Source organism: Mustela nigripes, chromosome 4 (assembly GCF_022355385.1).
Source record: "Mustela nigripes isolate SB6536 chromosome 4, MUSNIG.SB6536, whole genome shotgun sequence".
Lineage (NCBI taxonomy): Eukaryota > Metazoa > Chordata > Mammalia > Carnivora > Mustelidae > Mustela > Mustela nigripes.
The window spans coordinates 168,117,128-168,143,800 of record NC_081560.1 but is presented as its reverse complement, the minus strand read 5'-3'; the positions used below and the strand labels follow the sequence as shown (position 1 = coordinate 168,143,800).

The 26,673-nt window shown below is 43.9% G+C and overlaps 1 protein-coding gene across 2 annotated transcripts in view; it reads right to left on the bottom strand.

Annotated features, from left to right (window-relative positions):
- SORCS3 (sortilin related VPS10 domain containing receptor 3) overlaps positions 1–26,673 on the bottom strand; it is a 586,552-nt gene that overhangs the window by 405,646 nt on the left and 154,233 nt on the right. For both annotated transcript variants that reach the window (XM_059398521.1, XM_059398522.1), the window contains exon 2: positions 9,859–9,926. In XM_059398521.1, the coding sequence (XP_059254504.1) occupies positions 9,859–9,926 (68 nt within the window). The remainder of the gene's footprint in view (positions 1–9,858; positions 9,927–26,673) is intronic.

Below are 26,673 nucleotides of genomic sequence, written 5' to 3'. Positions count from 1 at the left end.
AAACAAGCTTGATGCTGACAGAATGTGAGCTAATTAGTAAGTGCCAGAGCTCATTCTAATTATTAACCTTTATGGCTGTCATTTATAAAGACAAGAGTGCAACTATGGATTTTCGCATGAATGACTGCGCTTCTCATTCTGAACCAGCCATAAAGACTACAGGTAACAGCGAAAAGTGCTATGCTGAGAACAAATTCCCCCAAAGAAGTTGTCGTGCACCTTTCAGAAGCGAAGACGGCCATGACATCTCTTAAGTTGGTAGTTACATCAGAATCAAGTGGGCAGCACCTTCAAACTATAAGCAACTAGAACTTAACCCCAGAAACTGGCTCAAGAGGTTTGGAATAAAGCCCAGGAAACTGGCTTTTCTTATATTTCCCAGGTGATTCTCATGATCCACCAGAATTGAAAATCACTTAGACAAATATCCAAGAAACCCATTCCTAGTCCCCAGGGCAGTCACTTGGCTATAGATCTCTTATGAAATATGAATGGTGGCTGAGCTAGAAAGGCCAGGAAAGAGTGATTACTAATGTAACAGCAGGAGCAAGGGGCTTCTGAGAATGGAGAGACCTAGATTTGGGTCCCAGATCTGAAATCACTGAGCACCAACCCATTCAGGACCTTAGTTCATCCATTCATAAAATGAAATGTTCAATAAGCAGGCCTCGCATTCCTCCCAGAAAGAGGAGACGTGCCAGGCATGCATGTGAGCAGTGACTACAACTATAATAACAGTTTAAGAGATAAGTACCACTGAAAAGGGGAGCTTTTAAAAGATAAACACTATGTATTGCATTTTAAGACTTGACTTTAGCTTTAACTTGGGCACAAAGCATTTAGAAGCAACAGCAAGATGTGAAATGCTTCCTTTGTAAGTTCAGCAATTCCTGAAAAGAAACCTCACAACATGTGAAAGAAAAGCAGAGGCCTTTTTACCAGTTTACTGCTTCCCAAATAATATCTAGGGCAGTGGTCTTTGGGGAAGTTGCCAAAAGCCTCCTAAAGACATTTACAGTGTATGTCCAACAAAGTAACTGACTACCAAATGATGAGAAAGTAACTATGAAGCTTTATGAAGCTTGACTAGCTTATCTTTATAGGTGTTTATATATATATATATATATATATATATATATATATATATATGCAGGAATGGGGTATGTAAAAATCCACTCTCCTGTAAATTTGGATATAGGCTCTGTGTGAATTGAAAATTTTCTCTTTTTTTCCCCCTTTTTGGCCTCAAACCAAACTCCAAGGACCCACCTATCATAGTTTTACACACATGGACATATGGCAGGGAAATAAACTAAGGCTTACCTTAGAGAGTAGGGAAATGCATCCATTTATAAACGTTATTTTAGAAGGGACTGTCTGATCCTGTTTACTTATTAACTTCATTAGAAGGCTAATGAATCTACTGCTGAGAAAATGAGAGGGAGCCCAGGCTGGGGCAAGGGATGGGCAGAATTTCACACCCCTTCTCCAAATGGTGAGGTTATTTATGATTGCGATAAAGTGGCACCACATTTGGATGAAAGCGAAAACGATATAAAATAACAATCAACAGACACGATCCATAGAAAAGTGTTACATTCTCTCAGCCACTGGACAAAAATCAAGATTTACACATGTCTGGGTCCTGCCTCGTGGAAGAGAAAAAGACTAGGCCATAAAAAGAACCCCTCTTTCCCATAATAAATAGGAAAACAATAAATTTGTAATCCAGACCCCCTTCTCCTGTGTTCTCATTTCTCTATTCTCTAACACAGGAAGATGTTTGAGGGCTCAATATTTAGGGCAAACCCCTTTCTCATCCTGTTTTTTGAAACAAAGATTTTCATAGATTTAACGATGCTCCCACTGCTTAATGAATTTAAATGAAGTAGTCTGGGGAGGTGTTCTAGCTAACAGCCGCCAAATGGCCGCTGTCCATGGGGAAGCAGCACGGTGGCGGAGCCCTGTCTGTGTTGTTGACGCTGTCCAGTTTGGGAAGGGAGCTGGTTGTGCTCAGGGCCGAAGCGGTTATGCACATCATAAATCCCAGTGTAGTGTGATTCTTTTCTGATTTCCCAGGCTGGAAGAATCAGTGGACCTGGGAGTTAAAAGAGGCATGAGAGATCACTTTATCTCACACCTCTATTTATGAGGAAACAAAAGGATGGCAAGAGTAATCCAATTTAGTGGTAACGGAGATCTGCCCAGAGCCTCAGCTTGCTCTCAACTCACTGGCCCCTGGTCCTATCTGATGACAAGAAGCCACTAAGGAGTGTTGGAAATTCTACATCTTGAGTAATCCCCAGCCTTACTTAACCAGAATCTCACATAGGGCCCAGGAATCTAGACTTTTAACACATTCCACAAGTAATTCTGAGGATGTGCCAAGTCTGAGGCATACACTCAATCTCACCTTCATTGATTACCTGGGAGGTAACCAAACTTTTCAATGGATTTAGATTCCCTTATAGCTGCATTACAGAAGAAAGTGACCAATAATGGATGAGTTAGCTCAACACTATGTTAGGGGAACTTAAATCAGATGGTGTTTTGTGTCCTGTACCCCAAAACCATCATCAGCAGCACCTCGTGTAGAAAAACCAAGAAAGGTGATAACCTTCCCCTTTTGCCAAGCACAGATGAGTATCTAAAGAAGATTCCAAAGTATTCTCTCAGAAGAAGTGTATCATTGTCCAGGTGCACCTGGGTGGCTCAGGGGGTTAACTGTCTGTCTTTGGCTCAGGTCATGATCTCAGGGTCCCAGTGTTAAGCCCTGCGTTGGGCTCCCTGCTCATCAAGAAGCCTGCTTCTTCCTCTGCCCCTCTCTTCTCTCTTAAATAAATAATTTTTTTTTTAAAGAAGTGTATCATGTCCAGGCATTATACCCTTAGGATTCTAGATGTCCTCTGTATGCCACCTTCCTAAAGATGCCAGCACCACACTCATGTAGAACCTGGTAGAAGCTGCTGGGCTAGGAAGATGTGGACCTATGAACAAACAGTAACGGTTCTATTAAGTAATAACTAGATTGCAGGCACTTTGCTTTCCATATACCATCTTACTAACTTCCCACAAAGCTCCCTTATTTTCATCCTATTATAGAGGTGAGTAAATGAGGCTTAGAAAATTAAAACATTGCTCAAGGTGGTGCAGCTAATAAGCATTAGAACTAGGATTCACATCGAGGCAACTGGAATCCAGGACCCACTCCTGTAACCACTACCCATATTCTATCCCACCTATTAGCAGGTGTTTCCAAGAAACATGAGAACCACTAGTATATGAAATAGTCTTTCCTCTTGGGAGTTTTACACACTAGCAGGGAAATAAGACATTTTATCCTAAACATCAAAACAAACAAACAAACAAAATAGATGTCCATTGATTACTTCTCTAATTCCTTCCTAGAATTATTTAAAGCCTTTATAGAATGAGGCAGGTGATAATAATAAAAAAACATAGAAGATAGAAGTATTGCTGTAGCAAGGCCACTCATTGCCAAGTGCACTGTATTTTGTATATACATGTTATTCTTGCATATGCCCAACGTTGTTTCCTAGTACATTAATCTTACCTCTCAACCAAATGAAACATTCCTTGAGGATAACAAGCATGACATAATTATCCTGCATCCCCCAGCAATGAGCACACGCTGCTTATATAACTGATGCTCAATTAATATCTGTCCAATTGAATGCTCTGTGACCCATTCAGGAGCTTTCACTAGATTTATTACTACCAAAAGCAAATAGGAGGAGGCCCCCGTTCTAGAGAGAGGATTTCACAGCCTGTATCATCAGCCCAGCCTTCAGGACTTCACATATAAAGAACCGAGCAAATAGGACGGAAAGTTTTTAATTAACAGCCTAACCAAAAAAAAATGTCATTCCAATCTGCAGTTTTGTTTCCATTAATTCACTCAGATTCAGCAGGAATTCCACTAAGGAATTGGGGTGAGCAGCTGGAGAGGGAGGGAAACACATAAATAAATCATGAGTGTCATTAGAATTTGTAAACTAATAACTTCTGGGAAGTCTTAGCAATTATTATCAGGGTTTTCTTGGCAAACAAAAAATTAATAAATCCAAAGGTCTCCATTTTCTATTAAAAAAAAAAACAAACCAGCATCCCCCAGAAAGGTCACTGATGGAACAATTAGGGGAGGAAAGAGTAAATGGTCCAGTCAACAGCTTGCAGACCAGATGAAAAGTCATGGGATTCCCCAGTGGCAGGAGGATGAGACAACTCAATACAGGAAAAGCGACGGGCCGAGGCAGACTGATGCTGAGACATGATCTGGAGACACAGTGCTTCAGTTCCCCATCTCTAAGCCCTTCTTTAATGCAGACCAAGGGCTCCGCATTGTAGATCTAGAAACAAGAAAGGCACACGGGCCCTGCTCTTGAGAGGCTCCCAGGCTGGAGCATCAGTGATGCTAGATGTGAGCAGAGGAGGGATCCCCCGTTCAAGGAGGTGGGGCAGGGAAGCACCCGGGAGGATGTGCATAGGAAGTGGTAAGCTTTGGAATCACCTTAACCAGGAACCCCTTCGTCGGCTCTGTGGGCCCCAGGAGAAATGGCTGAGAAGCCCAGTTGTTCCTTTTCCTCTTTCTTTACTTTTTTTTTTTTTAATTTAAAGATTTTATTTATTTGAGGGGGAGGAGTTAATGAAGAGGGAGGAGCAGACTCTGCACTGAGCATGGAGACCAACATGGGGCTTGATCTCATGACCATGAGATCATGACCTGAGCCAAAATTAACAGTCGGTTGCTCAATACACTGAGCTACCCAGGCGCCCCAGGCTGGTTGCTTTTCTAAGAGCACAGTGTGTCTCCCACTGTTGTCAGAGAGAAGCAGCTCAACTACCAAGTGACATGGTGGTGATCAACTTTCCCTGCATGTTTTCCATGGGTAGTCACTGTACACCAGGCGTTTTCTAGGCAACTTCTGCATTTTATTTCATGCAAAACATCATTCCCACACAGTGAGGTGCGAGCCAGGATCCTCATCGTACACTAAGGGCACAGAGGCACAGAGAGGTGAAGATATGTGTTCGGGGTCACACAGTGGCTAAGAGGAGGATTGTGGACTTGAACCGAGGCCATCAGTCCCAGCCACATTTGTAATCACTCTGATGAGGAGGAGACCAACCCACTGATGCTGGGACCCCTGCCTTTAACTCATCTCTCCACCTTGGGTCAGGCTTCTAGAAAATCTAACAGTGCTAGGTGGTGCCACCATCCCTCCTTACTGATGGGCAGCCTCCAGACTGGACATATTATGGGCTGAAAATGCCTTGATTGTGAATCCCTGGGTTTAAAAAAAAAAAAAAAAATGTCAGTCCTCAACCTCACTAGTCTAGAAGCTTGAACCCTAGAAGGAAAATGTCCATTGACTAAGGGAAATCAACAGATAGTTGTGCTAATAACCAACTTTCACAGCCATCCTTTTGGCAGAGAAAACAGTTTGACCCCCTTCAGTAACAGCACTGAGGAGTTTCAGAAAGAATGTCACAAGGGCACAAGGTACTGCCCCCCCAACTGAATGCATTTAAACAGTCTTTTGTCTATTTAGAAGTGGATGGCCTCTGAATTATTAATCCAGTGAAGCGAATAATTCTATCTTACTGTAACCTGGCAGGGAATGCCATCCTGTCATGACAGCTGCTGCTCCAGGCTCCTCCGCTGTACAGAAAATTGAAGGATCCCCAAATTCAATTTCAACTTGGTTAAGCATGTTGGGCCAAATCATGAAACTGAAAGGGTGTGTGTTTAATTTAGTTTCTTTTCTCTGCACACTGTATTAGTAAGGGAGATCACAGTGCTCTAGGCTTTAACTACAAAATACACCATCATTATTAGGACAGAAAAAGAGGATGGGAGACACAGATCTTTAGGGGATGAGTAGGGAAGACAATGAAAGGTTTGAAAAACTCCGTGAGGTCCCAGCACACTGGAGGCCCCAGCACAATTCCCCCAAAGTTTAGAAGTAGCCTCTTTTCTCGCTGCAGCCCTACCCAAGGATTGTTAAGCATGGTTTTATCAGATCTACAGACCCCTGGAAACACAGCACAATAATGCATTTGTATTTAACATCTATCCGGAGGGAAAGCCTACCTTATCCACCAGGTTTCCAAATCCCAAATCACACCGCATGAATCATATGTAAATTACACTCTGCATTACCCACTTTGGTTTGGCCCCTTCCTGTGAACATGAGACCCCAACCCTCCCTCCCTGGTCCAAGACTAGCGGCTCTGTCACCTGCTTGGCTCCCTTCTCCCCTGCAGCCCAACCTTACCTGGCCATTTCCCTCTGTTAGAGACATTTTTCCTCTTCTCATTTGCCAAATCATATCCCACTGGTCAAACCAACACCTGGCTCAGAGTATCTTCTCTACAAAAGAACATCCTTAGGTTGCTACAAATTGATGTTTCAATTGTCTCCAATCAACATAAGGAACAAGAATCCAAATCACTCTTCATCCCTCCCTAGTCCCCTGGGGATCTCTGCTAACTTACCCATAAAACAGAATACATCTCCTTGGTGCCCTACAATTTCCACCACACGAACCCTGACATCAGTGGATCCTCATAAACAAAGACAATAATGGAACGAACACCATACAAACAAGAGGGTTAATCATTAGTCATTAGTCACAGTAATCATTAGTCATTACAATTAAGTGAATTTTCTACATGTGAGTCACTGTCTTAAGGGTTTGTACATTTATTATTTCACTTAATCCTTGCAATCCATCCATTAATTCATTCACTGAACAAACACTGAAGATCTCCTGTGTGCCAGATACTGTTCTAGGTGCTAAGAGTACAGTCCTGAATTAAAATGCACAAAAATTCTCCCTCTAAACCTTAGATGTTAGTGGGTGCAGGCAGAAAATAAATCAATCCATAAGTAAAATATTTAGCATGCCAGATGGTAGTAAGTACTAAGGAGGAAAATGCAACCTGAATGATGGAATGTGAAGTCCTAGGAAAGGCCTTCCTGACTAGGTGAACAGAGAGGGGAAGAAGAGAGGGGCTGGGCAGCCCTGCCGAAAGAAGTGGGAAGAGCCAAGGGAAAGAGCCATGGGAGGGAGAAGGGGGCCTGAGTCAGCTACAGCAAAGACAAAATGGTTGGGGCAAATGTAGCTTCTGTACCATCTCCAACTTATTTATATTCAGAGTAAGAGAAATGGGTTAAATGGTGACCACCAGCAAAAAATACATTCGACATCCTCATCCCCAGAGCCTGAAATGGACCTTGTGTGAAAGAAGGCTCTGTGCAGGTATAATTAAGGATCTCAAGATGAGATCATCCCAGATGATCCTGGAGGTCTAAATGTCACGGCAAGTGTCCCCAAAAGGAACAGGAGAGGAGCAGTCATGGGTGCAGAGGAGAGGGCCGTGGGGGCTTACAGAGGCAGAGAGGGAGTCCCGCAAGCCACAGGGACTGTCGGCAGCCCCTGGCGTTGAAAGAGGCAAGGGTGTTCTCTGGAGCCTCCCAATGGAGTGTGACCCTAAAAACCCCTTGATTTCAGACTTCTGGTTTCCAGACCTGGGAGAGAACACATTTCTGCTGCTTTGTGCCCCCAGTCCAGGGTTCTTTGCAACAGAAGCCCCAGAAAACCAATACAGAGAGGTTAAGCAAGGTTCCTATAGTTATAGAGCTCTTGGAGTGGGCGAGGTATGATCTGAATCCTGGCAAGGAGACAATCAGGGTGCCCTGGGGGCCACTCGGCAATCTGTAGTCTCTGCTGTACACCAGGGAATATACTGGCTTGTCTGACCAAGGGCCACACTTCCTTACATAAGGGCCTCAATGCCTAAAGGCCTTGGATCCCTGGCTTCACCTGGCCCACCCCTAGAACTAGCCAAACACAGGCTGCCAGGTAGAGCTCTTGCCCACTGTATGAACAGGATTTTCTGGATTCTTTTTTTATTACTTGCCCCCAGAAGCAAGCATGGGAGTTGGGCTTAAGGTATCAGCATAGCATCACTGTCACTGGACCTGAGGGGAAGGTTTCTGAGGCTCTCACTAGCTGAGAGTCCCGTGTGACTGGAAATAGGCGTGCTCTCACCTATTAGACAAACCCCCGCTACTTATATCTCTGCCAATTTTCATTGAGCAGCCAAATTAGGTTTTGGACGTCCTGTGCAAATGGAGGCAGGCCTGAGTCGATGTGAGCAATTAACCCCTAAATATTTAATAGATGCTCTGACTGCTCCCCTCCCTGAGAAACAGACTCTGGCTAGTCCTCTGCAAACAAACAGGTCAGACAGAGAAGCAGCGAAGCACAGAGATACTCACGCCCCAGCCCACTCTGGTTCCAAGACCACAGGAAACCCTCAGGACAGGACTCTGGGATGATGATGCCGCCAGGTGAATGGCCTTTGGGGACAGCGTCCTCCCCAGGGCTTACCAACGATGAAGCAAACAGGACGGACATACACAGCCTTTCCAGAGTGTGAAGAGCCGACTCATGGCGACTGATGCCATTGGCTGTTTCCCTGTGTGACTGCTGGCAGTGAGGACATGTGCATATGCGTGTGTGCGGGTGCATGTGCACAGTACAGAAGGGCGAGTGTGCCAATACTTCCCACCCAGAGCAATGCCTCATGTCATGGCTTCATTCAAGCTCTCTCTGATCGAACCCCCCACGTCCTCCTCCCTGTCCCCTGTGACCAGCATGCCACCGGAGCCGACTTAACCAGTAGGTGCAATGGGCATGCAGCTTAATATTAGTTTCAGGGGCAGACTTTGGTGGTTCATCAGTTGCATACAACACCCACTGCTCCTTACATCACGTACCCTCATTACTACTGCCTGTCACCCAGCCATGCATCCCCCACTCACCTCCCCTCCAGCAACCCTCAGTTGTTTCTGAGAGTTAAGAATCTCTTATGGTTTGCCTCCCTCTCTGTCTTTATCTTATTTTATTTTTCCTCCCATTCCCCTACGTTCATCTGTTTTGCTTCTTAAATTCCGTATGAGTGAAATCATATGGTATTTGTCTTTCTCTGACTGACATATTTCACTTAGCATAATATCCTCTAGTTCTATCCACATCATTGTAAATGGCAAGATTCTGATGAACTTTTAGGTTGAAAAAAGTTTTCATATACTATATTAATACATTTATCTTTTTACCAATGCTGTTGTAAAATATACATTTTTCCCTATATTAAAACATATGTATTATCAATATACATTTTTTAAAATTTTTTATTTTCTATAAACATATAACCAATATACATTTTAATATATATGAAATTAAATGTATAGTAAACATTCATTAAATACATAAACTTGGTGAATATTTACTAAATATTTATTAAATATGTACATTAAATTTACTAACATATATATATATATATATATATTCCCCCCCAAAGGAGCCCACAAGGGCCACCGTGTGGACCTGATCCCCACACATGTCTATTCCCACAAGCACAGGTAAGCACCACAGCATCTCACAGATGCAAAGGACTAGAAACGGTCCTTGGGCCAAGACTCACACCCAAGGCAAGAATCCTCCCTCCAGCAGGTTCTCCTTGTTCTGGGCAGGCTCGTCTGATCTCTCCAATCAGACGTGCATTCATCAAGCAGAACAAGGCACGGCAGGAATGCAAAAGCAATGGCGATGCCCAGAAGAAGGTGTGACAGGCCCCAAAAGAGAAAAGCAGAGCGCTAGGGGAGTTCGCCGGTGGGGCCATCCATTCCACCCTGGGCATTAAAGAGGCCTTCCAGGAGGAAGGCTGTTTTCTGTCTCTTCCAAAACATGCTTCCCAACTGTGTGGCTGGCATTCTTCAAGTGAGTGGGGCCAGAGTAGCTTGTTAAGAACCTGTAATCCACTTACCTCCACAGCGAGCTCTCAGTCACGCTCCCCAGATTGAAGTCATACAGCTTCGTCAGGATGAGTATCACCTGCGATGGGCATGGAGAGGAGAGCAGAGGAGAGGAACAAAAGGGGAGAAAAAAGGAAGCTTCCTTTAGTTTGTGTAACAATATACAGTGCATCTCAAACCACCCAGAGGAGGGCTTAGTGCTTATCCTTTGAGTGGAGAGGTATTATAGGATCAAGCAAGGAAAAACAATTATTAATTTAACGCATCCCTGTAACTGGTAGCATTTATTTTAATCCTGATGATGCTTTGCATTTGAAATAAAACATGCCAACAGGAATTAACTGGGTATCGACAGTTGTCTCTCTGCATCTGTCTTCCTTCAAGACAAGGACTGGCCGGCTAGCTCTGATCACTCCTAGGGCCCTTCAGGGATCTGAGGCTGGGCTCGCTTTTGATCTGAAGATGACTCTGACTTACAGACTTGGACCTAAAAGGGTAAGAAGGAACTGGGCCTAACTCTACCCATCTACAGAGAGGTTCAAAGAGATTCTGTGTTTCTATCACTAAGGCCTCAACAGCCACAGAAACGTGAACGGCAGGCAGGCCCAGTCCCCAACATCCTCTGATGTCATCTGCCATCTACCATTAGCCATCTGTCCTCGTCGTGGAATAAACAGGTCACTGGACTGCTCCAGGACCACTTTCCTGACTCAGTTGAAATGAAGAAACCCAGAAGGAAGCTGTACATGAAAGAGAGTGGGACTATCTGTAATAGTCTTAGCAGTTTCCTGAAATGGTCTCGGTCTGGTCCTATGCCTTTAAATTTCTCCAGCGGGGGACCCGGATACCAGACGTTTCCCTGCCTGCCCCTTATGTGCCTGGGCAGTGGCTCAGGCATGACTCAGAATCTACAAGGATTTCAAGCGCGTGCACCTGAATCGATTTTAATCAAAACGCAGGTGCCTAATATACAGCGCCTGCCTGCACACGTGATAATCCAGTTACACATAATTGTGTTTATCTAAATTTAATGCACAACTCATTTCACTTTTCTCAGCTCCTTCCCATTCCACAATTTAACTTCCTCCAGTTCATTTGCACAGCAGCCATTAGACTCTTTCCAAGATAATGAATTTCTGCTACCAAGATGGAACTTTCCCATTCTAGGTATCTATTTAAGATTAAAGAAAAATAATCAGCCATTATATTGAACATTTTTATGGCATTTCACTGACAACAGAACACTCACTTTGAGATCTAGTCTCATCCAACACCCCAGGGGGTCGGTCAGCACCATTTCCATTCCCTTTATGTAAGCTAAGAAGAAATTAGAGGCAAGGATGTGACCCATTATAGGTCAGAGAGAGTCCCTAACAAAGTTGGTTTGGGATGTTCAACTTCTCTGCAGGGCCATGACTGGATGACTCTCCTCCAAGTGCCCTCTTTGATGGAGAGTGATGGGGGAGGCAAGAAACAGCCAAGAAAGACATCAATGACATGGCTATTTGTAGGACAGGAAAATCTACCAACTACCTGTCCTTTTAACACAGCACAACAGCAAGGACTGTGTACCCAGTTCAGAGACTTGCTCCCCACAGGCACTCAGTGATCCTTGCCTCTCCCACTCATAGGGAGCTTCTTCATTTACAAAATTCATGGGCATATGAAAGCAAAAGACTTAAGCCTACCTTCCCCAACCACATGCCTAGGAATGCACTGATAATTCCTGTTTTCTGGATTAACACACACACCTACACACACAGCAGACTTCATCTCCCCTTCATTTTACCTTCTTTCGTCTACAAAGGCATTCTCAAAGTCACGAGGTAAAAATGTGGGTTGGCTATGTGCTGGCGAACCCAAATTATGGACAAACAAACTCCAAACTACTCTTCTAGAAATAGGTCAGAACACCCATCCCAAGCTCTGCAGGAGAAAATCAGGCCATTTCATTTTCTCCCAATATCAAGCCTTCATGGACATCAAACAATCTCCAAAAAGTACAAAGTCCACATAGAGAGAAGAAAGAGGTGTAGGGGGTAAGAGTTCCATTTAACCAATAGAGCTTCTAACAAACAACTGGGTCTGGAAAGCCCTGGAAAGAACTCAGGGCTGTTCTTATTGTATCAGTCTCCTTACTTAAAGTTCAGACCCTCTTCTTCCCTGCCTCCACCTTCCCTGTCCCTCATGTTTCTCGTATATCTAATCTCATGCTGGTGTCGCTTCTTGGGGGATCCAGACAGACTCATCCTTCCACACCTCTATGGTTGTTACTTCTGCCTTCGTGGTAGACAGTCGCAATTCTGCGTCTTGATTCGTGCCCTTTCTTGGTCAGAAATCATTGCTGGTTCCCTCTGCCTAAGGACGAACTCCAGACTCCTGACCTGTAATGTAAGGCACTACACATACACATATTCACATGCACAGATATACACACATATACACAAACACATACTCCTCCAACCACTTTCCTACAGTTCTCGAGATGCTGTCTTCTGCTTTAATAATCCCCAGACTGCTGGGCAAGTACACAGATCAGAAGGGGCAGACATGAGTGTGCGTGCCACAGGTAACACCAGTGGATGGCATGTAGTACAGAAGGGTAGCAGGGCTAATCCAGGACCAGAGAAAAGCCTGACTTGACTTCTCTCCAGCAGATGCCCCCAGAGGAGGCATCAACAGGAACAACAGGAATTTTTCCAACAAAGGAACAACAGGAACTTTTCCAACAAAGGAAAAGCAGTGAGCAAACCTTCACTAAACCCCTACGTGTAATGAACACTATACTAGGTGCTTCTCAATCCTCACAACAAACTTTTGCAAGTGTAACATAATATCACAGTTTTACAGATGAGAAACCTGAGTCCCAGGAGCTAAGCAAGTTGCCTCCCAAGGCACACACTAATAGGAGACAGAGCCAGCATTCCCGCCCATGGGACACAGCACACTTGCCCTGCTCTAATGCAATGCTCCTCCATTCTGCAAATGTTGATGTGAGCTGGTCGTGTGTGAGGCAATGAGCAGTCTTACACAGAGGAGAAAATCACATCCCTGACCACAAGGAGCTGAGCATTTACTAATGAATTTCACAAATATTTACTGGGCTCCACTTCAGTGAATTAGAAAGGCACCTGCTAAACTTTGAGACTCAAGGAGAGAGCCAGAGCTCAAGGCCCCAGGGTGAAGGTAACTTGTTTTCTTTGTTCTTGGAGAAGGTAATAGGAAACAGAGATATGGAATGAGAAAAGAACTAGACAAACTGCTGGGAAACCCAGGCTTGTCAAATAAGCTCATTTTTGACCTAACTGGCTATAGTCCTGGGAGCTTTTAGACAGCAGGAGAAATGAAAATAAATAGGAATAATTCATGAGTAAATAGCATCTTTTTTTTTTTATAAGCCATATACCTACAGACACACACATTTAGAGAGTATGGAGAGAAGTCTCTAGATGTGTGTGTGTGTGTGTGTGTGTGTGTGTGTGTATAAATATAGCTACAAAGGCCTATGTACATAGAATGAGTACTCACACACCACACCCAACCTTAAACTGGCATCTGATCTCTTCTCTGGAATGACACTCCAGTTATTCCTCTCACAGCTTCCATTGCATAGGATCAATGTGACTTTTCTGTATGTCTGAACTTGTCTGTTAGACTGTGGCCTTGCTGAGGTTAGAAATCAGGTCTCCTTCAACTCCGCATCCCCCATGCACAGCACATCACCTGACACTTGGCAGGCGCCACACACGGCCCACCGAATGAATTATGGATGCAGGACAATAAAAGAAGAGATGAGATGATAAATGTATTTGAGAGGTACAGATAATGTGCTATAAGAGTTGAAAAAGAAGCAATTAAGTCCATAGAATGTGACCAGAAAAGTCTCCACAAAGGAAAGATTACATGAGCCAGAACTCCAAGTATGGTAGGAATTTGGATCTACTAAAATGGAGCTGGTTCCCTTTCTTTAAGTTTTTAATTGAACAGAGATAGATGGGGAAAAAGGAGAGGAGTGCCTTTGGAAAGGAGTAACTGGGGTTACCAGGAGCAGCGTGGAGGTAGAGCAGCATGGGCCATTGGGGCAGGAACAGTCATGGGTTGAATGCAATGTCACGTATACATGAGCCACTTGGAGACATGCGCAACGCCAGGTTGGGAAAGAAGGCACAGAGGACAATGGGATCATGCAGGAAAGAGAGAGGAAACTCAACCTGAGGTCAACTACGGGTAGATGGAAAGTTTTATAAGAGTGAAGAGGCCGATATCAAGGGAGGAATATATTATACCAAGAGACTTACTATGTGTGTGTATATATAATATATATATATAATAAATAATATATATAAGGGGGCTAGTTAAAATAGGAGGTTTACTATACATAATATATTAAGGGACTATATTATAATAAGGGACTTACATGATAAGGTGACAATAAAGGACATGGCTAGCCTTTTACAAAATCAGCTGGTGCCATCTTCGGTGACCATCCACCTACACTTTTCTTGTCCCCAGGCATCTACTGTCTTCTGCTGCCCCCAGATGCTCAGGCCAGCCCTCAGCTAACGACCTGCTCTTTAGACACATAAAGAGCAGTAACTAATGTCTTTATTTCCCATTTATTTCCCATTTCCCTTTTCTCTTCCATTCATCTATTCCCAACTTACGCCAATCCCAACATAAGATTCTTGGTGATAAAGTGACCAAAAGAGAAATACCTCTGTCGTCATGAAAGGCAGTCATCCTCAACCTGCTGCTTCCAGGATCATTTATTTGAACTCAGGAGTCCAAGTCTCTGGCAGAGCAGGAGAAAGTGGTATGTGGGGGCAAGGGAGCTTTCTACCCTCTTCCTACCAACTTCCTATGAGAGAGGAGGTACCCACACTCAGAACTGCAGACAAAGAAAGAAGTCTCAGCCCCTATTCCACCTCAGAACCCTTCCAAATGTCCCTGTGTCTAGATTCACTTGCCCTCTGGGTCCAGCCATCAGTCCTCTGGATGGGATTTGCATGGCAGCCTGGAAATAACAGAACATGAGCAACCTGAGGGCTTCCCCCAAACCCAGCCATATGCTACTGCGTGAGCCTGAGCAACTTACTTATGTTTTCGGAATCTGTTCCAATTTCCTTAAATGGGGATAAAGACACCTGTCCCTGCCAACCTCACAGGGTTGTTGATTCAAATCAAGTAAGGAAAGCTGATTTGCTCTATAAGCTGTACTATGGCTATATGAGTTATTAATATGATAATTATTCTTTAGGAGCGAAGAGTTCCAAGTGATTTTTATTTGGTGGGGGCAAAAGGGAAGTTCAGATTCTAGAGTTGCTAAGCTCCTCCAAAAAATGACTCATCTACTCTAGACCCCAACTGCAATACAGGTGGCCACAGATCAGAGCCCGCGCATTGCACCTGCCCGCGCCCCTCCCCCCAACCACCACCACTCAGCTTCAGAAGGCAGGCAGGCAGCCCGGGGGGATTCCTGTCCTCTGAAAGGATAATGCATAATCTGCAAATTCATAAATCACTAGGACGCTCTCGCCCGTGAGCACATTCAATGAAGGGAGGACCTTTAATGCCTGTAAAATTTTACTCTGAAGGAAAATTACTTTAGTTCATTAAGCTTTCCTGAAATCTTGATGCCTTTAAATCCATGGAGTTCCTTACACATCCCCCACAACCTACCCCTTCATTCCTGCCCCTACCTAATAGCCCAGTAGTTCTTTGTTGACAGGAAGAACAGTGGCTTTGTTTACCAGAAGTAGTTGACTATGGGAACCTAACAAGGATGCTAAAATATACCCCTCTGGGACCACCTACAAGAGTGTACTTTTCAGTTCCAGCAGAGTCTGAGTCCCAGGGTCCTTCTCACACCTCCAGGAGCATTCTGCCCCCCAGCCAGAAAACAGAAATTGAGGCCTTGCAGTCCAAAGTCTGACTGATCTCCAATACCAGGATGTCTGCCACCAACTGGTAGCCTGAACTGTGCTAGACGTATGCCAAATTCAGAATGGTATAAAGAGGGGCGCCTGGGTGGCTCAGTCGCTAAGCGTCTGCCTTCAGCTCAGGTCATGATCCCAGGGTCCTGGGATAGAGCCCTGTATTGGGCTCCCTGCTCTGCAGGAAGCCAGCTTCTCCCTCTCCCACTCCCCTTGCTTGTGTTCCCTCTCTGGCTGCCTCTCTCTCTATCTAATAAATAAAAATCTTAAAAAAAAAAAAATGTTGATTTCTCCCCCAATCCACCTGCTATTAAAAAAAAAAAAAAATGACATAAAGAGTGTCCCTACCTGCTATGAGTTTAAAATCTAGTTAAGAGAACAAGGAAATACTACAAAATATAGCAACTTTGTCATATATAATGTGTGGAATTCAACAAAGCTGTTCTTCCCTTTCCTGCTTTTTATAAGGGCCTTTTTACAAACTCTGTCACTCAAGACAGAACCTCAGCATGATCCTCATCCCACACACAGCAAGACAAACACTGAATCTTCTGAAATATGTTTCAGTGCACTGTAGCACCCAACTTCCGGTCCTGATAATTATTGTCCTCATTCACTAACCAAATACATATAGAATGCTTCCTATTTGCCAGGTAGTGTGGATTCAGCACTGAAGAAAATAAGCCAGATTCTTTGCCCTCATATATTTGACATTCTGGCAGGGGAGATAAATAAATAAGTTCATAAATGACATAGTCACATGATGGGGGACTAATTAAAGAAAAGGAGAAGATGAAAGAGCCCAGGAACATCCTTTATGAAAAACTGGCTCTCCTGCAAAAGCTTGCATGAAACGAGAGGTTAGGTCATGTGGTAGCTGGGTAATCAACATTCTAGGTAGGGGAGCAGCAAATGCAAATACCCTGAGGCAGGAGTATCCCCGGTATATTCAAGAAAGAGCAAGGAAACCAACGAGGCTGGAGCAGAGAGGAGCTGGAAAGGAGGTCAGAGAGGTATTGGGAGACTTCGATCTTGCTGGAACATGTGAACCATTATAAAGATTCCAGTTCTTACTGAGTGAGATGTGGGGCTGCTGAAGGATTTTCATAGAGGACTTTACTTTTAACGGGATTGAAAAAGGCAGGAAGGGGACAAAAGTGAATTAGGATCCGGTTGTAATCATCAGGTGAACCACAGTGTATGTTAGAGCAGAGCTACAGCAAGGGACATGAGGGACATGATGTTTATATAAACTGAAGGTAATGTCGGGCAGAAGAGCTGACAAATTGGCTCTGCGGTATGAATGAAAGAATTAGGGTGACCCTCAGAGCTCAGGACTAAGCAGTTGGAAGCACAGAGTTGATGTTTTATGAGATGAAGACTATAGAAGAAAGAGATTTGGAGGAAAGGTTAGAAGTTTAACTTTGAACGTGAAGTTTGAGGTGCCTAAGATAATTCAAATGGGGAAGTCCAATAGTCACCTGCATAAATGAGTCTGGAGTTGAGGGAAGAGAATCTAGGACAGAAATATCCATTGGGGAATTGTCTATAATTAGATGATATTTAAAGACACAAGACTAGATTAGATCACCAGGAGACAGAGTGTGAATGGAGTAAAGACATGAGGACTGAAAGCTGGGGTGTTCCAGCATCCAGAGGTCAGGGAAGTGAGAAAGGGGAAACCAGCATGTGTTCAGACCTTTCAAAATTGGCACACTGGGCATGTGTGTTCTGCCTGAATGCTCACCAAATTGTATTTACTACAGGGCAGACTCTCAGTAATCAAATAAATTAGATGGCCTTCAGTTGAGGCCATCTAAACATCTTAAACTCCTTTCGCATATCCCCAGTGTTTGCTCTCTGGACTCTTCTGTGGCCACCACTATGGCAAAGATGGAGGCTTGCCTGGGCTTGACATGGACTTCCTCTCACCAAGATGACACGGATATTCCCACTGCTACACTCCCCACCTGCCAACATCAGAAACCAAGGCTGAGCATCATTATAGCACCTGGTGGTTGATTACACTGCACCCCTCCCACCACACACACGGAGCAATTTCTTCTCTGCAATTGCTTTCCGTACCTGCAGTGCTTACACCAGAATCAAAATCTTTCCATTTCAGAATACCTTTTTCACTGCCATGGTATCCCACACAACATTACTTCCAACAAAGGAACTCATTTCACAGCAAATGAAGAGCAGTAATGAGCATGTCCCCGGAATTCACTGGTCTTCCTACAAACTTCATCACCCAGAAGCAGCTGGCTGGGTGCAATGGTTGAATGGACTTTCAAAGATTGAGTGACCACCCTAGCTGGGAGCCAATGCTATGAAGTTGTGGTGCTGTCTTCCATGATGTGCACTTGACCAATACAAGGTCACAATACAACAGTCTGAGAATCAAGGGGCAAACGTGGTAATGGGCCTCTCACTATGGTCCCCAGTAAGCCATCACACTGTATCTCCTTCATGCCCTCATGACTGTTGGTGTGTTGAGAGAGAACTCTTGTTTCCTAAGGAGGGAATCATCAAAAAGGAGACAAAGCACCTGATCCACTGAATAGGAAGGAGAAATTAATATCCATCTATTTTGAGCTTCTCATGCTACCACTGAAAAGAAGGGAAAAAGGGCTTATTTAAGACTAGGGGACAGAGGGGTGCCTGGGTGGCTCAGTGGTTAAAGCCTCTGCCTTTGGCTCAGGTCATAATCCCAGGGTTCTGGGATTGAGACCTGCATCGGGCTCTCTGCTCAGCAGGGAGCCTGCTTCCTCCTCTCTCTCTGCCTGCTTCTCTGCCTACTTTAATCTCTGTCTGTCAAATAAATAAATAAAATCTTAAAAAAAAAAAAAAAGAATAGGGGATAGAGAGGCACTTCGGTTGCTCAGTCAGTTAAGCATCTGCCTTTGTCTCAGGCCCTAGTCTCACAGACGTCAGGATCTGAGAGAACCCCATTCAGGCTCCCAGCTCAGTGGGAAGCCTGCTTCTCCCTCTGCATCTCCCCACACTCATGTTTTCTCTCTCTCTCAAACAAATAAATAAAAAAAAAAAAAAGAATAGGGGATAGAAATGGATGCCCACCATAGCAAAGGTGGGGGGCGGATTATGCCGTGTACCCCCTGATCTCTTTCCTGCCTATGTATTGTGGGTAACCAGGACCCTGAGAATTGCATTTCTAAGACTCTCCTAATTTGTTCCACATACTTCCAATGATGCTGCTCACCAGATTATATTGTAATTTTCTATTTGCATCTGCGGATCCACCATTAGGCTACGTGCTCCTTCAGGACAGGGACCCTGCTTGTCTCGTTATTATGCTGTAAGAGTAGTATTATGATTCCTTGACATGGCACCTATAACCAACAGAGATACAGCACATTCACTGCATTGAAACTGTTTCCACAGGTGTTCAAATGAGGAGAAGATGAGTCTGGACTGGGGTAATCAAGGTCCTCAGAGAGAAAGAGAGGTATCAGTGCAGTTCTTAAGAAATGGGAGGAAAATGGAAATTTCCAGCCCTCTTCACTCTGGAGTATTTTGTAAACTCTTTCAAAGGTGTCTTTTCCTTAGATAACCTAGTCTGCAAGTCTCTCCAGGAGGAAGAATTCAAGGTGGTTTAGGAGAGAACTTCACCAATATCCACAAGAGGGTAAGAGAAAGGAGACACAAGGGCAAGAAGGAAGATAGTGAAAACAATCTTCTAAATATGACTGTATTAAATTTTCAAGAGCTGTTATTCTGTAGGGACTTCTAGAAAGACAAATGTATATACCTATACCTGATGGGATGTAGGTTAATAAAGATATTAGATCTAATCACAAAAGAAGGACTTGCTCAAGTACAGTAGTTAGATAAGAACAGAACAAATACAGAAAACCCAAAGATGGAACATGAATATGTACTGAGCACCTACTAAGTGCCTAGCACTGTGCTTGGTGCTCTATGTGCATTACACAGATAGTGAAAATAACCACAATAAAATGTAGATACCATTATCCACATTATCTAAATGAGGAAACTGTCCAGGTCAGCACTCAACACAGGTTTGTCTATTCCTGCATGATCCAAGTACAGGATAAGAGATTTAAAAAATAACAAGCATTAGTCATCCCCATTTAAAACAGGGTTATTGTTAAGAAAGTACTTTGCAGAATTTGGTTGCTGAATAAGGTAAGCAAAAGGTCAAGGAAATGGAAATACAGCGTTGTTGAAACAAGGAGCTTGTGGAAAATGGCTGTTGAATAGTAGGGGGTTGTTCTGGTTTTGTATAACGAGCTATTAAAAATTAATTAAATATCCATTCATTCTCATTCCCTAAGGGACTGTGAAAATGAGAGAGACAGCTATCTCCTGGAAACGATTTAGGTAGCATGCAGTCCAGTAAGAGGGCTGGGGCCAAACGACCCCAGAATTCCCTGCCAAAGTCTGTATTCCATGATGACAGCTCACCAGAACCAGAGTTCATTAGCCCAAGGACATGAAGTAGCCGTGAAGTAGGAGTCCAAGTTCAGACCTCTCTCTGTGTGTCCATTACTCCCTTCATCCAACCACCACCAGTAACCCCTGAGGAGGAGGCCGAGGACAGGAACAGATATGAACAGATGAAAGATGAAATGCTGGTTCCAAAGTGAAGCTTTCAGAGATAATCATCAGCATAAAGGAAAATGTAAGAAATCCGTTTCCTTGGGAAAAGAGCACAAGCTCTAAACCAGTCTTCATTGGAATCCATGCTCTGCCACTTACTCTCCGCGACCTTAGACAAGAGACTGAGTCTATGGAGCCTCAGTGTCCTCATCTGGAAAATGAAGCCAATAATAATTCTTTCATTGGGCTGTTCTGAGAATTAGATGAAAGAAAAAGAAAGCCCCCAGCATGCATTAGGTCCCTTCCATCCTGGTTTGTCTCTAAGCAAACCAGGTCATTTGCCACCAGAGTAGAAAAATGCCATGTCCCAAGAGGGAGCATGTCACTACTTTAGTGATGACAACTTGAAGCTTACAAAATAAAGAGCAACCTCGCCAGGCCTCTCACTGATGTGGAGATGAAAGCCCAGAGCATTCCCTGAGTGCTGGTGCTTGCTTTATGTGGACACACATTGACAGCCTCAGCAATGGAAAGATCACAGGTCCATCAAGTCCATTTTGCCTGGTGTGTGATCCTACCTACTTGTCTCTTTTCATTTCAGGGTCCGTCTCTGCGAGTCCCGCCTGCAGGCACACACACTCCCCCTCCCTCCTGCCACTCTAGTCAGGGGCATCATCTCCTCTTGGTCTCAGGAGTTGAACGAGCTCTCAGCCAAACCATTTTAGCTGCTGACCCCAGTGGATTTTCTGGGAATCAGCAATTCCCCAGATTGGAAGTAGCTACCAGACTGAGATGTTTCAAATGAGACCAAGAGCAGGGATTCAATGAGATTGTAAGATGCCTCTGGGCAAATACAACAACTGTCTTATTTGTTACTATAACTTCAGCACCTGGGAGAGTGCCTGGACGCCGCCGCCCCCCCCCCCCCCCCCGCCCCCATCCCATGTACACAATGGTGGAGTAAATGATCCATCACCCAACCCATGATCTGGCATTTATCACAACTTGTTTCCTATCCAACCTACAAAATACTTTCATGGGCTCTTCACTGCACTAACTATTGTGAGATGGAAAGACAAGAGACACAAAGTTCCTGACCTAAGCCATTTTCAGTGCAAAAAGAGAGATTAATATTTATACAACTACCTCTGGTGAAAATTGGAAATGGCCTAACATACACCAGGCTAGACACATTCTACCTAACGTTTCAGGTGAGTCTTGTAGTAACCCTGCAACAAGTTGACATACAATAGTAATAAGTGATTTCCAAACTGGGATGAACTAGAGGATTACCCTCCATGAAAATTTTTGTAAGAGGTGACACTTGAGCTGGTTTATTTTAGTAGGCAAAGCTCACGGGTTTTGTTTGTTTGTTTGTTTTGTTTTGTTTTGTTTTGTTTTGTTTTGTTTTTGGCTACGGAACCCTCACAAGAAAACAAAAGGAGGCAGGAATTGCCAGTCACGTTTCAGGACCAGAAGGTAGTCTGCTTCAGGTAAACAGAGATGAAGACCCAGACTAGAGTCTGATAATGATTTTAAAAGCAAGGAATGTAAATTTCCTATTGTTTCTGTAACTAATAACCACAAATGTAGTAGTTTAAGATAATACAGTGTATTATCTTATAATTTTGGAGATGAGAAGACCAAAATGGGTTTCAGTGGCAAAAATCAAGGTGCCATTTAGGGCTGTGTTTCTACATCCCAGGAGAACCATTTTCTTGCCTTTCCCAGCTTCCAGGGGCTGTACACATTCCTTTCTTGTGGCTCCTTTCCATCTTCAAATGGAAAGGAAGAGGCTGTACCCATTCGTTTCTTATGGCTCCTTTCCAGAAATGGCTAGTCACTCTTTCTCATGTTGTATCAGTCTCTTACTCTTTCTGCCTTCCTCTTCCCTATTTAAGGATCTTTCTGATTACATTGTGTCTACCCAGATAACTCCAAGACAATCTCTTTATATTTGGATCAGCTAATTTCAGCTTTATTTCCTTTTACTATCTTAATTCCCCTGCATCATGTAACCTAACATAGTCACTGGCTTCAGGCATTAGCAGATGGACATCTTTGGGAGGTCACTATGCTGCCTACTGCACCAGGGTAAAGAGATGTCTAAGTGCTTGAGCAGGTGAATGATTTGCTGGCACCATATTCTGGAAATAAAATTGTCCAGAATATGAAGGGTGGATCCGCGAAGAGGGAAAACAGAGAGGCCACTGAAAAGGATGCTACAGTAGCCCAAATCTAGGAGATAAAAGATCTGAACTGAGGTAATGCCAATGGGAAAGAAAAGAAGGAGGGAAAAAAACCTATGAAAATCATTGCTAAGGACTGCAAATGGGGCACAATAGAAAAGAATGAAGTCAAAGATGCCTCAGACGTCTCCCAGAAGTTAGTGTGCTTCATTGTAATTTGAAGGTTTGTACTTGAATCCAGCTCTAACACTTACTAGAGGACCATCTTGCATGCTACCATAACCTGACACCCACTTCTTACCCCAGGTTGGTTGGATGAGTTTCCAATCTAACTGTCTGAATGTATGCATCTTCCCTCCCTTTCTTTGGATACATGCTTATGACCAAAATTCTCCCTCTGCCCACTCTTGCTCTTGTCCATCTACCTAAGAGATGGATGGGAATGTTTGTTATTGCCTGACCAACTGCCTGAATTTCTAAGAATTTCCCTCCCAAGATCAATATTTCTTGGCCTCACCCACATATCTCATCTTCTCTTGAGCACATTCACAAACCAAATGCCTGGTTTCTCAGGAAAACAGTGATTTCCATGCTCTTCCTGAGTTGGTTTTGTTCTAGATCTTGACCCAGAATGGCTGAGAATTGGGTCATGGCAGCCACATCTCAAGACATAACAGATGAAGAGCTGCCCAGTCCATGTGGTAGGAAATAGGAAGGGGAAGAAGATTTTAATCTGTTTAAGCTCTTAGACAAGCACTTAGTCAGTGTCCAGAGGTCTATACCATATATCCTAGTAAAATGACCAACCATTCAAGCAAGAGAGCGCTCATAAATCCCAGACATTAGAGGTAGAGAATATTTAGTGTGTAATCAGGACCACACACCATACCTAGAGAAGAATGCTCCCCTCCGGTCTTTCACAGTCACCAGCTTTGCCCTAGCAGCCAAACCAATGTCCCCACTAGAAAGTTATCTGGATTGCCTAAAACAACACAAGTCTAGACTGTCTCCATATAACTCCTTGGAAAGGAGCAGAACCTCCAGCGGCTGGTGGTGGATGATTTAAGAGCCCTCTCTCATGTAGCCTCGGACATAATAACAAAGAACACATAATTTATTTGTATTGATTCACCAGCACACATTTGGTCATATCTCCTTGTCCTTCCTTTTGCTAAGAATCCATGGCCACAGTCTTGAGAAATTTATCTTTTGTAAAATATCTCTGTAAAAAAAAATAGGTTCCTCACATATCTTAGCTACGGCAGAAGAGTCCAGCCAGGGAGACTTGCCAAGGGGAAGGGGAAAGGTAGCTGGCAGTCCTCCGTGTATCCTGACTCTGGTCTAAATAATCTCTCTCCACGATACAAAGCAGAAAGTGTGCATGGAACTGAAGCCTCGGTTTTCAGATAGGAACTGTCAGATATAGAAACAGAAATTGGGGGCAGATCAGATTCCTGCTCTAGAGGAATAAAGAGCACAGAGAAGCTGGTCAGATTCTGAGACAAAGAGAAGAAACAGGAAGTGAGAAGCAGAAACAAGTATGGACCTCATGACAGACTGAGGTGACATAAGAATCCCCAGGTGTTCAGTATTGTTCCACTTAACCTTGAATGAATAACTTTCTTGTATTGAGCATGTACTATGTACTTGGCTCTGCTCCAGAAGCTGGAAGAGGTTAGACACAGCTTCTTCTCTCCAGAGATTCCCAATCTAATGGGGGAGGAGGGGTGGAGACAGACAAATAAACAAGAATTTAATGTGATTTCTGCACTATCAAGGGTACTTAACTGCACTAATTCAAGGACTCTTGTAAACCTTATAATCCCATGGTGTAGAGGCTCCTCCTACTCCAGAATAGAACAGAAAACAGTGGAGAGAAAGAAATGGTTTTGCACTTTGACAAGGCTGATGAACTTGGATGGGCACAGAAAACTTCAAACCAAATGCTGAATGTGCTGAGTAATCATGTAGAAAGGAGCCATTGGCTTTGAAACTGCTATATCCCTAGGTGTCCCACAGAGATTTGGTAGTAATAAGATCTCCACCTTTAGCCTATTTGGTAGCGGTTGGCATAAGGGAGAATGGTCTAGAAGACACCAAAAGAAACACAAACTCTGCCTTCTGTCATGTATTCTCCACTCCCTGTCTCTCTCTGCCTGCCAGAATCCCCCCCACCCACTCTTCAAGTATCAGCTCAAGCCTATCACACTTGGCAGAATCATCCATTACCCCAGGGGACACACATCTCTCCATCTGTGGCCAAGTTATTTCTCACTCTCTCCCATCTCACAAACTTCTCTTACAACTTGATCTTGACACTCCTTCCATTGAGTAGTGGAGTTTGTGTCCCTCCCTTTGAAAGTGGACAGATTTTTATTACTGCCCTGACGAATAGCATATAGGGGAAGTGATACTAAGTGACTTCCAAGGCTACACTGTGTGCCCTTAGGATGGTCGCTCTCAGGTCCAAATTTCACACATGAGGAAGTACAACTCAGCCCACAAAAGGACAGACCACATGCAGGAGCCACAGTGTCACAGCCCAGAGACAAACCGAGGACCTGGTGGCGAGAGTAAGCATCAGTCAATGGACATTTGGGAAGACATCCTCCGAGGACTACAGCCCCAGCTAACAAGTCAGTCTCGTCTTTGATTCATTTGGCTAAGGCTCCAAACATTGCATACTTCATGCCCTATCAAACTCCTTGACCCACAGAGAATCCAAAAACAATGAAATATTCTTCTTTTGCATCACTAACTTTCAGAGTGACTTGTTATGCAGAAAATGTACCTAGAACACCCTCCAAAAAAACATATGCAGCATTTAAGGCAGACACTCACTAGGCACATGGAATTATTTTTCAAATGATTTGATTCATGAAGCCCTAACCTCCACAGGCAGAACGTACACTCCTTGGAGAATGCATTAGAACCTCATAGGCATCTTCCCAAAGGCGTACTAAATACCACATGCCCTGCAGAGCATTCCTCAAGCAACCCCTCCGGCCTATGCCCTCCTTGAGGAATGCCACATCTCAAAGAGTGTATGGTCATTTCCTCAAAGCCAAACAGCCAGGAGCCCTGCTGTATTCCTCCCCGCACAACATGCAACCCTACCCCCTACTCTTCCACTGCTGATATTCATCTTCCACCTTTCTATGCAGGCCCACTCCTTCACCCCAAGATCAAACCCTTATCCTCTCATGAGTCCTACTGCAACTATCTCCTTCTGGTCTACCTGCCTCTAGCCCACAAGCCTCTGTTCTGCAAAGTGCCAGGCTGCTTTCCCAACATCCAAATATGATACACCATTCTCAGACTCCTCCCTGAGTCCCCACTGCCTCCAGGGTAGAATCCACAGTGATTGGCAATGAACAAGGGCCTTACCCACCTGGCCCTGACCTAGGGCTCTCTGTCTCTATCCTTATTTCTTATCACCAGCCCTTCCCCTTGGATTCTATTTTCTGGGTTACTCATCTGAACCAAAGAACCAAGAACATGATTTGAATGAATTTTTTCAATTCTCCTCACAATGGTGCATAACCAGATTGCATTCAGGCTTAATTTATTCTTTCTCATATTCTCGGTCTCTCTGTCTCTGTCTCTGTCTAGTCTCCTGGCTGAATGATCTTGTAGAAGCCTCCCTAGAGTCTAGAGCTGTGCTCTCCAATATCATACGCATTAGCTACACATGCCTATTTAAATTTAAATAATTAACATTAAATAAATAAATAAAATTAAGTAAATAAAAATTAATAACTCAGTTCCTCAGCCACACTAGTCACATTCCAAGCACTCGGCAGTCACATGTGGCTGGTGACTAATATACTGGACACAGCAGGGCACAGAACAATTCTATTGTTGCACAAAGTTCTGCTGAATAGTGCTGATCCCGAGATTCTCAACTAAGAGTTGTTCTTGAAACATAGTTCTCTATTTTCTCGCTGAAAATGCAGACTTTAAATCCCCTATTACCTGTGTGGTGGAGATCTGGCTTCTCCATGTTGCCCAGAATCCATGCCCTTTCCTGGGAAAGGTAATACCCCTTTGGGGAACCAGTTTCTCCTTATGATGAGCCATATTGCTCAGGATGCATGGACCATGGCACTGACCCTATCTT